The following is an 18,407-nucleotide window of genomic DNA, read 5'->3' on the forward strand; positions in this document are numbered from 1 at the left end:
TTTCACACATTTAGTTCAGAATTTAAATTCTTGTAGAAAGGAGAAAAGTTCTGAAGAAAGTTTTTCCTTACTATTATATTTTATTAGGAAACTGTTCACCTTTTACCTCCATATTTATAAATGAAAAAATATTGTATCCCATTCCTGCATTATTCCAGTGCAGTATTCAGGCTGGAAACACAGTACAGAAGTCCTACCTCCAGTATTCCATCAGCATGAGCCACCTTTAAATTCAGAGGAAAATAACAATGCTCCTGGTTTGCACTAATCCCAATGCATGTACATTCATACCTGTGAAAGAACTTGGCACGAACTGCTAAAACCAAACTGATGTTGTAGGGTTTAATTTCTTCCATCTACAAGAATCTACAATTATAAAAGTCTCATCTTCAAACTTTACAGTACATTTACATTAGCAAATACCCCACAGCTTCCCTCACTCCTCCGCTTCTGTACAAATCATATACAATAAAAAGTTTTGGGTTTTCGTTGTACAAACATCATTTTACACTTTAATACAGGTGAAAACATTGTCCTCTGGCACCTCATTTCCTCCATGGTGCCTGTGTATGACAGGACAGAGCACTTTCAATCCATGCTTCCGAAATCTTCAGCTCAAGTAACAGACTGGTGAACAGGGCACAGCTTCTGCAACTCCAAAGTTGTAAATAATGAGAAAAATCTCCCACTTGTTTGTATAACAATCAACAGTTTATTAATGGATATGGTGAAATTTTAGCTATCCACCAAAGATGTGTAAAAAATTGTCATGAAAGTAAAAATAAATAAAGCTGTTTTTAAATCAGTCTTGTTTTACATTTCAGTTCAGAATGCAACATTGAACACAAAACTGTCATTGAAGTTTTAAAGAAGTCTACCAATACCCAAATTACAGCTTTTATGACAAATCTAATGAGAACTGAAACTGATTTGGTTTTAGGTTTAAAGACTTTCACATTCAAATACAGTGTCTCGTTTAGCACAACACTTCCTTTGACAGTGATGGGCAACAGTGATGACATATTGCTGTATTTTGACATAAGGCACTATGATATGAATATGCCATACACTTGCCTTATGCCACATATATCCATTGCTGACCAGTGACTTCTGTCAAATACAAAATGAAAAAGTTTCAGAATACAGTGCATTTTAATGAAGGACATCATGTGAAGTCTTCCAGCAAATGTTTTGAAGACATTTTGAAATATGAGCCTACATTTTAACATAAGCTTTTGTCATGCTGCTTTTTTTGCGACATCACTGGGGGGAAGAGACTCATCATCCATCACTAAGTCCCAAAACACATTCTCAGCCATCCTGCTCTGTTCCACAGCAGTCACTGCTCTTGAGACAAACGACCCAGAAACTCTGTTCAAGTTCTCCTACAAATGTTTACATTCACAGCAGTCATTCGCTCTCGTTCTCCTTTTGTTTGGCACCTGGAACAGAAGAGGAAAGCAGCTGTCACTGCCTTGGCCACACAGCTGGAGCAGCTTATTCCAACTGCTGCAGCTTCCCCTGATCACATCACCAAAATCACACTCCTAAACACAACATTTTTAGAGAATAAACTGCAGGATTGCTCAATGCCAAGAGGCTCGAGACCATCACTGCTTTAATTTCACTGCTAAGTTGAAGAAACCCTTCTGGGAAGTTACTCCAAATGCCTTTGAAGATTCTCCCCAGCACATAAAAAAAATTTGTTTAAAAACTTCCAACTAAAAACCCACAGCCCAAACCTGTCCCTCAGCTTAGAGCCAAGCCTAATCATCCTAAGAGCCCCCAGAAAATGAGTCCTGCTCAAGCACAAACGATGGAAGGACTTAGTTTAACTACACTTTGTTGATGGAGCCATTTTTCCTGGCTCAGAGGCAGATTTTGCTTACAGCAGGGATCTGGGAGACCTGTCCAGCAGGACTGTGCAGCATCTCACCTCTTCTCCAGATGCTCAAACATGCTGGGCAATGACTGAAGCCTGTGGTGAGCTTGGATTCAGCATCCAACTCTATAGAGTAATAATCTCTTGCCAGAAACCTGGAGTTGCTACTTGTAATGTATTATCAAACACTGAAAGATTCATTGAATGTTTTCACATCACAACAGTTAATTTTTTCCCAAACACAGGCTGGTTTTAATTCCTACCAGTCAATAAATTTTCCTTTCCATCTGTGAGGAGAACTGGACAAGTGATTTATCTGGTGTTGTCAGGAGCAAAGTCACACTTCATACTCTACAAATCAGATTTACATGGCAGACATCCTCCCTGCATGAGACAAATTCTAGTCTAAAATTGGGCAGTTGCCTGTGGAAATGCAATCTGATGCTTAACTGCTCCCCTTCCCTCACTTCCTCTCTTGCAAAGGTATAATCCTGCCCTCTGTGTTGCTCTGACCCCTGTACCAGACTGTTCTGTGGGCAGGCTCAGAGTGCCAGGCTCACTAAAATGCAGCTTTTCTGCTGGCTCAGTGAGTTACAGCAGCTCAGGGACCCCAGAGCATGCTGCTGCCCAGAGTGGGAGCAGGAACTGCCCTCTGCAATAATTCCAGAGCACTTTTAACTCAGCTCAGAGCTCCAGGTATCCACGAGACACCAGTACAACAAAGCTCTTGGTTTGTCAGCACCCAAATTTCATCTTTTCTGTCTGAACTTTGCACCATTAGCACTAAAATCTGCTCTGGATCCTTCTACCCTCCAGGCATGGATCAAACTCCCTCCTCTACCAACACTGCCTGCTTGTCTTTACACCTCCCTCTTCTTTCCCCAGGCAAGGATTCCATCTGCCCCAAACCTCTGGGCTGCCTTCTCCTCCCTGCTTTCACAGAGAGATGGGCTCCTTGCTCTGCTCTTGCTCTTCCAGGTCATTAAAAGGAACCAGATGTACTGACACAACCCCTCCAGCAGTGAGGCTGATTGCTGCTCTTCAGAACAGAAATACTTCTATTTAAATAAGGTATACATTACCTTTTTTTTAAAGTCTACAGAGGAAAAAACACTTTTATATAATTATGTTTTCTATCAGGGCAGGTAAGAGATTTCACAGATTTGAAGAGTTTTCGTTAAGCTCACATATTGGCTTTTTTGGATTTATTTGAAGTATGTATCTGCTCTATTTGTCTGATTTTTTTTTTTTGAGGCAAAATGGTAATAATCTTTAAGACATTTTGCCTTCCTCACAGTGCCAAAAACAGGGCTTTGCTTTAGTTCTTGTGACACTAAAATAATTTATGAGGTCAAAGTGAAGTTACAATGAAAAACATAAAGCAGGTTAAGAAATTGGGCAAAACTTAAAACCAAAACCAAACTAAACCAAGCCAAACCAAACCCTCACAACCAAGATATAAGTAGCAGAAATAAACCTACTACTGGATAGATACTCTTTTTAAAAGGAATCTGGTCATGTTTAGATTGATCACTAGAGATTTACCCTGATCACAAGGGAGTTTTATAGTGGAAGAGTTCTGGTGGGCTGAGGTTCCATCTCTGACTTAAGCTGTGCCAGTCAAGCACAGCTGGACAACAGCAAGGCTCCAAAAAGTGATTTTTTTTTAGTGGAAACCACAGCTGTGACCACACTTGGCCAGAGTACAGAAACTCAGAAGGTGCCCTGTTGTAATGCTGTCTATACATCCAGCTTCATCCACTTCAAATATTAATCAATTTTTTTTTTCCCCCTAGAAAAGATACATGAACAGCAGGGACATTCATGAAGCTTCTGTATATTCTCAGTGAACAGGAGACTGGCAATTAATATTCTGCCAGCTTTTTTCCTGAAATTACTTGTGTATTTAAGAACTATAATCAGACAATCAGACATTTATCACTGTGAATAACTGAAACCCAGCAGGGTGTGCCCACCCCCACGGCAAGGGCAGATCCATACCTGCAGGTGTGAGTACCAGAGCTTGTAGGATGTCAGAGAGGGAGATGATCCCCACAATGCTATCAGCTTCATTCACCACCACCAAACGATGAACCTGCCAGCAGGAGAAGAGTCTCAGATATATTGACCTGATTTAAAGTAGGCAAAGCAAAGGAAAACAAACAAAGAAACAAACAAAGCCCCTAAAGTAAAGTGAAGCATGAAGACAAGAAGGAAAAAACAACCCAAAATGGTTCAAAATGTCAGGAATAGCAATTCCCTCACAGCAACACAGCCATGCTTGCCCTACATAAATGAAAATAGTGCATGGTTAAAAGGAACACAGCTGGCTGACTGAACAGCATCTGATGTGAAGTGACAGGTAAGTCTAGATCTAGGTCTTGAAAATACTTCTGCTCTCAAAATGTGGCACTCACATCAAAGACTTTTCCCCAAGTTACAGCCTCTGCCCAGCTCAGCCTGTGGTCTCCAAAAAATCAGACACAGTAATAAAATGAGGATTCCTTCTGAAAAATACTCCCTAACTTCTTCAGCAGAGAGACACAACACTAAAACTTGTTGTATTTTGACACCTCTGAGGTGGTTTTAACTTGATTTTTCTCACAGGGATACACAACGGAAAGTGAGTGCCAGATTTGTTTTAAACAAATTGTTTAAGGCAGAAAAAGGATTCAATTTATCTATGCAAATAAACACAAGGACACAACTTGGAAGAAAGATTTATCAACAGTAAGACCACATTATCAAACAATGATCTCATCCTTACAAACCCCTCCTATGGAACATTTTACACCACAAAACTTTTGTGCTAACTGCAGGGAAATTAGGTGGATACTCCAGTATCCTTATTGGGCAGAGCAAACTGAGAAAAGCCACTGCAGAACCAGGGAAGTGTCTGTCCTAAGTTCAGAGCCTACCATGTGTTTACTTTTACCCAGGTGAATTATCTCACTTCACTATTAAGTTGAGAGAAAATATTTTATTTTTGATAAAACTACACTGGTGGTATTTTAAACAGGTTTATTTGTTTCTGCATATGCACATATTTAATAATTTTATTCCCCTCTCAGTGTAATGAAAATGGACAATGTTTCATTTGTTTAATTGCTTGTAAGATCAAGCAGTTGTGTGGCAGCTAAAAATAGCTGTGTAGTAGTTTTGACTGACTCATTTTTACATGTAAGCTCACTGTGTTTAGACTGAAAGAGAGGGTAGGAGTTGTTCTTAAAACACAAATGTCTAAACCTTCTGAAGATAGAAATAAAATGATCCAAGTTTGAAATCTGTGTATCAGGAATGCTAAAATTATTCAGTTCAGGAGGAAGCTCAAGCAAATGCTGAAAGTTACAAGTGGAAATTGCCAAATGAGGTTCTAAGGGCTTCTTAACAAAGTGGAACTTTTCCTCATGTCAAGCATATGCCTGGTTACAACCCTAAAAAATAAATAAATCTTGTAATTGATGAAGTTAAAGCATCAAAATGGAGCTGATCACACCTCACAGATGACTGAAATTGGGAATATTGATTTTCTCCTGCAGAGAAGCCTTACAAGGGAGGAAGACCTACAAACCCATTCACCTCTGCATGTAAGGAAGTTCCCAGTACTAACAAACAAGACAAACAGCACCAAAAGAATGGACAGCACAGAGATAAACATTTACAGGAGCAGTTGGTGAAGGCTTCTTCACAAGAATTTACTTTATGGCCCTGTTTGACTGCATTTCTATGAGAGCAGTGCAGGATTCCATCATGCATCAAAACAATTTGCACCCAATAAATTTCCTGAGCCAAGCTATAAACTGAGAGTTTAACAAACTATTTGTCTGCAAAACTTAGGATAGGCTTGGAAGAAACTTGGGTATTATCATTAAATAATATAATACAATACAATATAATATAATTATTATAATATAATAATACTATAACATATTATAATATTATATTATTATATTATTATAATATTAATATTGTTACTAGTATTTATTAACTAAACTGAAAGCTTTGCATTCAGTTTAGTTACTAAAACAGAAATGCAAATAACTGGACATCATTACAGGTATACTCTGAAATATTTTACACATCCCTATAAGCATCTAAAACCTGAATCTGTAGAGCAGACTGAGTTAAATATTAATTATTATAATTATTAAAAGGTAATTAGATAATTTTTAAATATTTAACATAATATATATTATATTATTATGTTAAAATATATATTATATTATTATGTTAAAAATACTGTCACCAAGCAATCAAAACAACTTAAAGAGCATAAATTTGTACTGTTTATCAGTTTGATAACACAAATTGCAGCTTCTAATGCAGGGACTCACCTCAGCCTTCACTATTCTATCCACAATGGTCTCCAGTGTTTCCAGCATACTGCACTTTACAACACCTTCAAAATACTGAGAGCGGTGCTGCAGGGCTTGTGTCACTGTGATATCTAAGTTATTATATGTTTTTTCAGCAGCAAGATTCTGCAAGAAAACAAACCCAGCCCCCATCAGACAGCTCAGTACTTAGTAACAAAGCACTCCATAAAGTAAATATTTTGGCATTGAGCAGATAGGCATTTCTGGTCTAAGCTGAGTCCATTCCAAGTAACACATTAAACAAAGCAGATGCTCTTCAGATTCTGGGAGCTGTCGAGCACACAGATGATGCTGGACACCATCTGACACCCTGGGTTCATTGATAAAACTGGGGAAATGCATCAGGCCAGTGAAAATCTTACTCTGTGGCTCATCTCTGGCTTGGTGTCACCCTGTTGTTGCCACGAGCAGCAAATGTAAAGGTGAAGCTCTGCAGATTTCACACCACACAGAATATACAATTCTTTGTTGTTTGTTTTTCATAGGGCTGGGGAAGGCACCAACTGCTCTGAACACCACCCACAGAGCTGTCAGGGGCTGAGAGCTAAGTGGAGAGCAAATTCATTCTTCACCTTCCTGATCTGTGGGCTCAAACTCCCTCTCCTGGACTCAGCTGGTGCTGTCATTCAGTGACACTGTGTGTGTCTGGGTGTATTTTAATAAGTACTGTAAGAATAATAACAATAAAACCCCATCTCCAGCACTAAAGGGAAGAGATTAAAAGAATTTGAAAGCTGACATTTTTCACTTTCATTCTAAGAACAGGATCATGCCTGCAGTGAGAGGGCTCTGTCCAGACCTGCAGAAGCTTTCTGTAGGTGAGACCATTGTGGTATTTCAGAAGAGTTGGCACACCCTGGCCTACTGATTTTGCTGCTGAGGCACTGAAGGGAGAACAAAGGGAGAGCTTTTAAATGAAAGCACTGGACCAAGCAATAAAATTAAATTAAATTTTGGCTAGAAGATACTTGGGCCAAGGTTTTTGATTGAACTACACCAAACGTGACAAGACAGGTTCAAGGTGATCATGAAGATAAAAACAATTTTAGTTAATTAATTTAACCAGGGCCTAATGAAGGATATTGAGAGGACATAAAAAGCCTCTGCAAACTGAAGTCACCCTACACACAATAACTGATGCAATATGAAGCTCTTCCTATACATCATTCCATTCCCAGGCTTCCCCAATCAAGAACCTAAAAACAAATTCAGAACTCTTAAAATGAAGGAAAATCTATTAACTTAGCCAGCTGTACACACAGTCATAGCTTCAACCACCAAGCAAAGACACTAGCCACATGGTTAAAAGTTAAAAAAGTTAAAAATCACTATCTTGGAAATTTTATGTTTATTGGAAGATCACATCCATACACTTCAGATTACAATTTTTTCCTTCTTTTAAAGCTGAAGATCAGGCTGAAGCATCCTGATGGAATCTGGAAGCTCAGAGGTGATTATCTTTTAAAATAGAATATTTTAGATTCTTACCTAGAATTTAGATTTATTTAGAAACCTAATAAGCAAACTAGGCCATGTGAGGAAAACTCCAATAATAACCCAAATCAATAGATGCCCTAACTTCTTCCCAGGTTACTAGCTGTGTGCAAACAATTATATCCCACAAATTATATCTTTGTGGTGTGGAGTGTTTATCCAATTCCCAATGCATATTTTTTTCCCCAGGTAAATGATGCAACATCTCTAAAAATCCAATTTGTTGCCTCATCACTTAAAATGAGAACAGAAGTGACAAACATAAGAAGCCCTCTTCCTTTTGGCGTCTTTTTGAAGAAGAATGGGAAATGAAGGAAACATGTCCTGCCTCAAAATCTAACACAGTTACAAAATAAACTGAAACACTGAATCCACCAGCTGGGAAATTTCATTGTCTTTGCTACATCAGGTAATTCTCTCTACAGCTACTGCGCACTCTCTGACAAGCTTTTATGCAGAACAGGATCTTACACAGTTGAGAATCCTAAATAATAAAGACAAATGCCTTGAAATGGCAGGCAAGAGCAGTGACCTCACAGAATTTTCAGTATTAAGAAAAATGTTTGCAGCCAGAGATTTTTATAAGCTTAAAGTATTTCCACTTGGTGCTATTCTCCATTTTACTGAATTCCTTCTAGGCAGTGTTTCAAACATCTGGATTCTTCATTAGTGCAGCTGGTTGGTGGCAACCTGGGCAGTGAAGCCTCTAGAAAATAATGTAGTTGTCAGATGCTGCCCTTAGAAAGCAGGTGCACACAGCTGGGAGGGGACAGGATAAAAAAAAAATGTATTTCAAGTTTCTGAAAGCCAGGAGAATGGAAAAGCCCTTGTGTGACCGTGTTCACAGGGGTCCAAGGATGAGGGAAGAGATGAGGATCTGACTCCATGTTTCAGAAGGCTGATTTATTATTTTATTATATATATTATATTAAAACTATACTAAAAGAATACAAGAAAGGATTTCATCAGAAGGCTAGCTAAGAGTAGAAAAGGAAAGAATGAAAAACAAAAGCTTGTGTCTTGGACAGAGAGTCTGAGCCAGCTGACTGTGATTGGCCATTAATTAGAAACAACCACATGAGACCAATCACAGATGCACCTGTTGCATTCCACAGCAGCAGATAACCATTGTTTACATTTTGTTCTTGAGGCCTCTCAGCTTCTCAGGAGGAAAAATCCTAAGGAAAGGATTTTTCAGAAAATATCATGGCTACACCCTTGCTCGTAGAGGCTGGTAAATCATGGCACGAATCTGAGTATGCAACTGGAATCTTGAGGAAAATCCTGGATTACATCTAAAGCAGAAGGAACACAGATGCAAAACTCTGGAGTCAGAGACACAAAAGAATGGGCCAAGTAGTTTTTACATCACTGAGGAGGTCAAGCTGTACAAAGTACTCAGACTGCACAGAGAAATCTGCATTCTCTCTGAGAGCAGACTGGAGTGGCAGAAGCTGGAAAAAAAAAGGAAATCCTCACTGAGAAACAGAAACCAACAAGAACAGAAGAGTTCAGATGTGAGGGACCTGCAGTGATCACCTGGTCCAAGTGCCTGACGCTGCAGGGAGGAAGAAAAGCTGAGGCATTTATTTTCTTCAGGGCACTGCCCAAGTGCCCCTTGAGCACTGACAGCCCTGGGGCATTGCCCTCCTCTCTGGGGAGGCTGCTCAGTGTTCAGCCACCTCCTGGCAAAGAAATGCTCCCTAAAGCCCCATCTGGACCCTGCAGGGTGGCTCTGGACCATTCCCACATGTCCTGACACACTGAGGGAGAAGAGCTCAGCACCTCATTCTCCATCTCTGCTCCTCAGGAAGCCCCAGGAACCCAACACCCCAGAGCCTCCTTTTCTCCTCACCAGACAAAGCCAGAGTGCTCAGATATTCCTCACAGAACATTCCTTCCAGCCTTCTCCCCACCTTTGATCCCCTCCTCTGGATTATGCCCAGCCAGATCTTATTCTGTGTAACATCCAGAACAATAAAACCCTGTGTGCAAACAGCACCACTAAGGATAACTTAAATAAAAATAGTAATTAAAAATTATGTGCAGGTTGAATTGGATCTCTTTCATTCAGTTTGTTAATTACAGCCAAAGGAACAAAATAAAGCTTTCATATTAACAAATTAATTTGCCACCTTGCTTACTACATGTATTACAAACATACTACAAACTTAGTACATATATTACATATACTACAAACTTGCAAATATGCTTACTACATATAAAATATTTAAGAGAATTTAAGAGATATACTTACTATTACATCAAATTTGGAATAAATATCTACAACTTTTCCTAAAAAGAAAATAAAAACGAAAGTTAACAAAAAGAAAAACAGAAGTTAACACAGTGCTTAAAATACAGTATCAGTTTTCTTGCTTCCTGCTTTCATCTGTTATAATTACAAGAAAGAAATGATAGGTCAAGAAGGAAAGACTGAAAAAATCCCAAAAACCAAACAACCTATCAAAAAATAAAATTCTTCCAAGCCCATTAACCTACATTTTGCATAAATATTTCTTTATATTTATTTCCTTCACCCTTTAAATTATTTTTTAAAATCTAAATTATTTTTAATTATTTTAAATTTTATTTTATTTAAAATATTTATTTAATTAATTATTAAATTATATTATTTATATTGCCTTTTAATTTTTTTTTTTTACTTTTTCTTGTGTTTTCCCCTCTTTCCCAGCACCAGTCCAGGGCCCAGCAGCATTTCTCTGCCCACTTTTGCACCCACCTGACTCATCCACCACAGGCAAGGCCGATATCCTTCGCTCTACAAATATATTCAAGGCTTTAATGATAGGAGTGTCTGGATGTATGAAGGCAATGTTGTGATAAGTTCCTATTCCAAGTTCATCCAGATTCTTCTTCATAAAGGCAGGCTTTGGCATCTCTGACATCTAGGGGAGTCAGAAGGAATGGATTTACACTGACACTCACCCACCCACCTGCAGACTCCAAGTGATGGGCACAGGTCACTGCAGTTTCCTGATACCACATTAATACAAAACCCAAACAACCCAAGGGCTTTCTGTTCAAAGCAGAAATTAAGAAATTAAATAGCTCTGTTCAAAGCTCTAAATTAAGACAAAGAACTAGGACTTCTGCTCCATACACATCACTAAAAGCTGTAGATCCTAAGCTATGTCATTCCCACTAAAACTGGAGAGAGAAGATAGAAAACATTAATGTGAATATTTATTCTGAACTCCTGTTGCTTTGTTTGGCCCCCTGTTCATTGCTGTGACTTTCATGTAAACAAACTCCTGAACCCGAGGAGATGTTCCAGAAACAACAGCAAATTATGCCAATAGACAAATCCTTGGTGTTTGGGTTTCTTGAAAGGAGTAAAACAAAGTAAAGGTAAAATACAGGCCTTATATCAAGCTTTAACTTCCCTGTTACCAATAAAATGTACACAAAGACACAATCAATTTGGAAATGCATTATGAAATTTCTGCACTAAGACTTTAATTACTTAATTATGTGTCTACTGTGGGGAAAAATCAGTTAATACAGCATAGCTTTAAATACTTACAAAAAGCTGGAGGAACTTGAGGATTCTTTTATGGGTAAGTATATAAAGTGCATTTCCACTGACTGGATCTATAACTGGCAATCTGTGGATTTTGTTTTTGATCAACGAATATACAGCATCAAAAAGGCTGAGGAGAAAAACATTTGATTTTTTAATGAATTCTAGCTAACAGCAAGTCAAGCCAAGTGATATATATGCACACATTTATAAACCCACATGAAGTCTATGTGGTAATTATCTGCATTATCTTTAATGCTATAAAAAACACAAGTTGAGGGATTTCAAATTAACTTTTGCAGCTTTTTGCTTTGCAACACATGAAAAGCTATATGCTCATGGAAATCTAAATCCATTAAGAAAATGTGACGGAAAGTTCATTTTGTGGTATAAAGTATAGGAAAAAAAATTTCACAAATGTAAATTGTTTTTCCAGCAAGTGCTGTGCTTTTATTATCTCTGCACTCGGAATGGGTCTTTCTGTTAATAGACAGACTGTGAAAAATGGAGTTTCTGCACCTAATGAATCCCAATCCCAAATTTCTGTAACATTTTCTACAAATGGCATTTTTATGGCTACATGCATATATGTGAATAACCCCAAACAATTACCTAATAATTTCACTGAATTATCACTGGGGATTGGCAAAAAATTATCCTTAGGAGATCTAAAACATTCCCATGCACTGCAGACTAGGATTGACCAACACTCCAACCTGTGCAAGTCTGTTCTTCTTGCAAGTGACACTTTTATTTTTTCCCTTGGTGTATTAAGATCGTGATAAAGCAGCTGACCAACAACTGCAATAAATTAGCAAGTAAAAAAGTTGGTAAAACTCTGAAAAGTTGATAAAACACCTACTTGCTGAAGCAGGCTCCATCCCACAGATAAGCTGTGAGTTCTGAGTCCATCACAGGGACGGAACAGCCCCATTGAATGTACACAGAGCCAAGATTCCCCCACTCCTGCACTGAGTGTTTAACAATTCCCAGGTGCTGCAGTCTGACTGCCCCACAACCCAAGCCCATCTCTGCATCAGCTCTGAAGCTGACTTGCTGTAACCTTTTCTAAAAGTTTTACTGCATCTTCTTTATGGCAAAGCTGCTCGTGCTGCACTCTGACTGAAAACAATTATGGCCATTTTGTTGTCTTAACTATGTTATTTGCAACCTGCCACCATTCAAAATACATCCCTCATGACTGAATTGAATAATTTATTCATGATTAAATGGTAATTCCACTGAGGTACTGCATATCATTACTTCAATGTAATCACTGGAGCTCCCTTCACCAGGGCACAAACAATCCTGGTCCACAAACTGAAAGCAAGAACCAGAATTTCACCCTCCAGTTCAGCAATTCAGAAGTGCTCAAAATTTAAGTGATCAACTAAATCTCCCTCTCAAGTTATTTAGTAAATAAGGCATAATGACAGTTTAAAAACTATTTCTTTCAACTTCCATCAAGAAGAAAAGGACAGTCATTTACATTTGAAGAAACAGAGCCTTACAGTAGAGCAGAACAAACCACAGAGATATTGTCTTTCCTTTAGTTAAGGAAAGCTATTTCCCTTAAAAAGGGCTTTAAGTTTCTCTGACTGCTGAGAACAAGATAGCTGAAAGGCTCTAAATGTTGTGATTTTCATGAAATAAAGATGACCTGCAGGCTAGCTGGAAGGGTCATCCTATTGGCTGTTTTGCATTCTAATTTTGACCCATGTCTAGCTCATTTACCAGAACAGTTATACTGATAAACCACAAAAGTTCAATTTAAAATTCCCATCTTAGGATAATCAAAGAAGTCTTCACTCACAATAAAAAAAACAGCTCTCACCCCTTCTTGATTATATTAGATTATATTAAAAGATAATCTTTCTTTATTGTATTGTAGTTTACAAAACAAATTGTTGCTTCTTACATATAAAGAGGCCTTAAATTGAGAGTTGAGACAGAGTTAGTGTATTTCAAGTTAAGTAGAGTGAACAGTGAAATCCTACCTTGCATCTGGGGAGATGTTCACTAAAGGTTTAAAAGTCTCTTGTAAATAAAGCTCTGTGGTTAGAAAATTAATAGACTGTTACCACTTCAAACGAAAACATCAGCTTTTTTATGAAAGCATTTCATGAATTCATTCATACAAAATTAAGTGGCAGACAGCAATTTACAGTTAGTTATTCTACCATTTATGCACAGTGCTCTATATTGACATTAAAAAGACATCAAATTTAAAAGCAGGACTAAGCTTGATACCAGCAGAGGTCACTGCAATTACAACAAACAATCCTTTACTCCTGTGGTTCTGTGAGTGTGTGTGCACACAGACACCCCCATGGATCACTCCATGGGACACACACTGCTTTGCACACGGAGCTGCCTCCCTGCACTCAGCACCTCTGGGCACACCCAGGATTTTGCATGAATTTCTGGCCCAGGGTGCAGCTCATTCAGGCACAGCTCTGCTCATTCCCACTCCACATGTGCCTCACTCCACTGGCTTCTTTCCTTTCCTAAAGAGCCATGAACGAGGGGCAAAGTGTTACGCAGCCCAGATCACCAGTCCATGGCTGTTTCAGATGAAAAATAAGGAATAGGAGCCAAAAAAGCTTTTACTGTTTCTGTTTTCATTAAAAAATATGTGAAGTCTATGATGAATTCAAAATCCATTCTACTGAAAAACATCAGAATCTATGAATTATCAATCAAGTAAATTATCAACCAAGTAGTAAATATTCTTACCCCTCCAGGTTTCTATCTTGTGCTCCTCCAATTCATAAATCTGAACCTACAATGAGTAGATGGAAGTTCAACTTAAAGTCATTTCATTTTAAATCCATCATTAACACTGTAAACATCTGAATAATTTTATTTCACTGCTGAAAAATCTAACAGAGCAAGAACAGTCCAACACAACATTTCTTGTAACAAGGAAAAAAGGTGCAATCCTGCCCCTACTGCAGAGGACAATTCTGGATTTTTTATTTCAGGGGACAGAAAAGCCTTTTACTGGTCCAGGTTTGCAGTCCAGGTGTTTTCTGGACTCAGAGATGTCACCTCAATCATTTTTACCACCTTCAAACAACCACCCAGGGTAAACCCTTGGGGGATTCCTCACACACCCACACCAGTAAAAAGCTTACCCTGATCACCTGACTTCTTAATGCCATCAGAATAAAGTTACCTGATCATTAACAGGCAAGAGCATTTATTTTAGGGAGAAACTACCTGGATGTTCCTCATCACTCAATGGTGGGTATTATCTAGTACATGAGTAGCAATGTCTTCACACCATGTCCTGATGACACTGAAATACTTTAAGAATGATATTTTCTGCATAATTTTACCTATTAAAACTAGAGCATTCCCTGATGGAACATTAATTTATTTATTTTTCTTACAGAAGACTGCATCAGTCACTTAAATCAGATATTGTGCCTCCTCAGCTTCTCCTATTTGCTGCTGCCAGTTTAAGCAGAAGCTGTGAACAGGACCTGAGACAATGTAAATGAGTGAGAATTCATCAGGAAAAGTCTCATGGAAAATCAGTAATATTGATGCAGAATCACAGAAACAATTTTAAAGAAAGCACTTTTCATTTGTTCCTCCCCCCACTCCTTGTCAGTCCCCAGGGAGAAAAAAAGAATTAACATGAAGGAAGGACAGTGCACCACACTACTGGCATCTGATGAGAATTTCACTACCAATTTTAGAAAATAACATGTGCTTTGAGAAGGCAAATACATCAGATGTCTGTCCATCCAACTGTTCTTGATTTTTTAGCTAGTAAAACACAGTACATATGGTTTAATTGGTAGGGGGGGAATTGTGATTTGACAGGAGCAAGAAAGGGATGTAAATGTTTGTATGAACATGCAAGCTAGAGAATTTCATCAACTGACTGCCAATGGGAATTTCAAATTACAGTTAATTGAAGTCAACAGATCTCCAACTGATTGTGCAATTCAGCCATGTAACTAAAATATTTGCATATATTTAACTAGTTTAACCTGTTTATTCTATACCATCACTCCAAGAACAGTAATTTTTTACAGCATCCAAGCCTCTGTGAGTTACCATGCAAAGACTTAAATAATAATGAAAATCATCATAAACCTTTCAATCTGGTATATCAGTCTCTGATATTGTATGGCAAATGATCAAATTATAGCTTAACATCATACTTACCATAGGAGACTTATAGTATCTATGCAGTATGTTAATGAAATCTGTAATTGTTAACATTCCTGTAACAAGTGATACATAAAAAAAAGGTCTTTAGATATACACTTAACATACAGAACTTTCAGCTATTTCCTCTATTTATGTTCACAATATATAATATAATAAAAGTTAAACACATTAATACCAGTAAAATTCTACTGGTATTGGACTATTTAACAGTGGGATTTGAAAACCATGTCTATTCACTTTCACACTGACACAGTGCTTCAGAATAAAACCACATCTGAAGTAATATTCAATATTATAACCCATGTGCTCCTTCTCACTTTCAATCTGACTCAAAAATCCCCTTGAATTCAGACCACATCCACCCCCAAAAGCATGGAAGGAAAAGAGGGGGTTTAGAACATCTTTCCAAGTTGGAGAACTATTCTTGTCTTTCATTTTCTTTTTGAATAAGACACATTCTCATTATGTACTTGCCAAGTCAGGCAGACTCTTAGACTCAAATGAAGAAACAGTATAATACATTTTTCTTGACTATTACTTATTACAGAACTTCATTCAATCATTTCCATGGTAATCTTCAATGCCTGCATGGAAATGTGACTTTTCAAAAGAAAAAAATAGCACATCCATTGTGTAAATATATAAATATATATATTTTAAGCACCAACACCAAGCTATGTAATATAATATTGATGATTAGTTTAGTTACCTGAAAATATTAATCTTTTTTGAGCTTTCAAGTTCTAGATTTGAGAAGATGCAATTGCTCCACTGTTTACTACTCCTACATCTAAACTGAAGAAACTAAGAAATGGGGAAGGGAAAAATTAATCTGGAGGTCAGCTTCAAATCAGTAGAGCTTAGTTACAGACAGAACATGAAATTAAATAAAATGAAAATGAAAAAACACAGCACTCCTATGGTGTATTGCAAGACTGCTCCTCCCCACCTGGATTTAAAGTATTTTAACAAATGCTTTATTAAGTATCTACCATTCATTTCCAGGAATCCTCAACATTTCAGGTCACAAGAAATACATGTAATTCTATTTGTCACTGCCACTGTGACCCATTTCCTAACTGAAGCAGATCTAGTTTTGGAAGATAATTGTTGTGGTAATTAATGACATGATTTTTAAAAAGCAGTACACAGATCTAATGTTTTTCACCCAACATCTCTGGGACATCTCTGTATCTCCAGTTCTGGTTTTAGAGATCCTCACTGCACTCACTGAGCACAGGCAGAGACACCCTCCTACTGCACTTGTATCAGGATATTAAATTATTCTCTTTATGGTTCATGTTTTCAAATTTTCCCTTCTGTGACCATTGCCTTAATTTTTAAATGCACAGTGAAGTGCAGATATTAGAGACTGAATTTCAGAACGTTGGGACCTAAAAGAAGCCTCATGATTCTCTCAAGGCACAGCAAAGCTGTGAAAGCTGGCACCATTGTACTCCTCACAAGGAGGCAAAAGAAACTCTTTGCCAGTATTTCTCTAGGATGTTATGTGATGGTCAGGCTCAGACCACCTTCTGGAACAATAAAGCACCTTGGGAATTCAAGCAATCCTGAAAAATGTCAGAACTACTTACCTACAAAACTCTGTTTTTTACTCTCCCACAGTGGAGCTGCTCTCACGCCGTTTGCCACCAAGGCAAAAAAGGCTTTCTTTACCTGAAAAACCAAACCAAAATAAATGTCAAATTTTTGCCTTGATTTAACATATCAGACACCATCAGAAGGTTTCCCCTTTCACCAGGAAAAAACCCAAAAGCAGTGTCACAGGTAGCTGGCATTCAAAACAGAACAGAAACCACAATGTCAAACAAAAACCTCAGCTTTTAACTTTTAAAATGGTTAAAAAGCTAGAAAAAGCTTAGCAAAACCAGATCTGTTTTTCTTTTATTTTGTGAATATTCTAAATTAAAGCTTCTGATATAGAGAGGGCCTTACATTTAACACATGAAGACTGTGCTATGTTCTAGTCAATATTCGCTATAGGAAGTTGTTATAAATATGAGATTGAAACAACAGCAGTTCCATGTCCCCTACAGCTTTTAGACAATTTATACAAAGTAAAAAGAGTTTGATAATTTTAAATATGACTGAAAGTTAAAAGAATTACCTGTCCTGTTTTGCTGCTAAAGAAATCAACCAAGTACTTCAATTTTTTAATGAATGAATCCTCCCCAGAACCAGGGGTTACAAGGTCATGGTGTCATTTTGGGAAGAAACACTTTCTGAACTCTGGTTCTCTGAAAATGAAGGACTCAGGCACTGGTGCACCCCAAAATCCTGATCTGGTGATGTGCTGGAGTGAGACATCCTTCCTGTCCTGCCCACACCCCCAAACAGTCTTCCTATGGAAAACACAACACAGAAGGGATGGTTCTGGCCCAAATCTTGACCTGGCACAAAGCCAGGACAACCAATTCTTATTTCTGTATCCATGAAATTTGTCCTTGGTCCAAACAACACAGAATTGCAATTTTTGGGTGACTGCAATTTGAACAGATCATGATTTCATATTAGCATCTGACAGGTCTACTTTAAATTATGTGCAAGGGGATCCTCTCCACATCAGACTAACAGGAATAAAAGGGCTTCACAGTCATGGAATCAGCAGCCAATAAAGCAGTGGCAAGGAAGGATGTAGAGAATAAGAAGAACTAGAATAAGAATCTGTATTTCTTGCTACATTTATGCAGCCTGACTGCTTCCTCCCTGACCATGAGAAGCAAATCCACCCTGCAGACACCAGCAGATGACAGATCTCAGAGCTGCCTCCTGACTTTGGAGATCCCATCTCACCAATGAACAGGAATAACCATCAGCAATCATCCCTTAACTGCACTGAAACTGAAGAAGCCACATGGGGAAAAACAACAACAAAACCCCAGGGTCACAAGTAAGACTAAAT

General features: G+C 38.0%; 1 protein-coding gene across 6 annotated transcripts in view; it reads right to left on the minus strand.

Annotated features, from left to right (window-relative positions):
• Positions 1 to 328: 328 nt before the first annotated feature.
• PRKAG2 (protein kinase AMP-activated non-catalytic subunit gamma 2) overlaps positions 329 to 18,407 on the minus strand; it is a 221,110-nt gene continuing 203,031 nt past the window's right edge. For all 6 annotated transcript variants that reach the window (XM_063179437.1, XM_063179570.1, XM_063179525.1 and 3 more), the window contains 10 exons: positions 17,080 to 17,161; positions 15,479 to 15,537; positions 14,033 to 14,078; positions 13,294 to 13,348; positions 11,300 to 11,426; positions 10,496 to 10,661; positions 10,010 to 10,047; positions 6,217 to 6,363; positions 3,884 to 3,977; positions 329 to 1,442 (listed from right to left, as the gene is read on the minus strand). In XM_063179437.1, coding sequence (XP_063035507.1) covers positions 1,411 to 1,442; positions 3,884 to 3,977; positions 6,217 to 6,363; positions 10,010 to 10,047; positions 10,496 to 10,661; positions 11,300 to 11,426; positions 13,294 to 13,348; positions 14,033 to 14,078; positions 15,479 to 15,537; positions 17,080 to 17,161 — 846 coding nt within the window. In that variant the 3' untranslated portion in view covers positions 329 to 1,410. The remainder of the gene's footprint in view (positions 1,443 to 3,883; positions 3,978 to 6,216; positions 6,364 to 10,009; positions 10,048 to 10,495; positions 10,662 to 11,299; positions 11,427 to 13,293; positions 13,349 to 14,032; positions 14,079 to 15,478; positions 15,538 to 17,079; positions 17,162 to 18,407) is intronic.

This window comes from Melospiza melodia, chromosome 1 (genome assembly GCF_035770615.1).
Source record: "Melospiza melodia melodia isolate bMelMel2 chromosome 1, bMelMel2.pri, whole genome shotgun sequence".
In the NCBI taxonomy this organism is placed as follows: Eukaryota; Metazoa; Chordata; class Aves; order Passeriformes; family Passerellidae; genus Melospiza; species Melospiza melodia.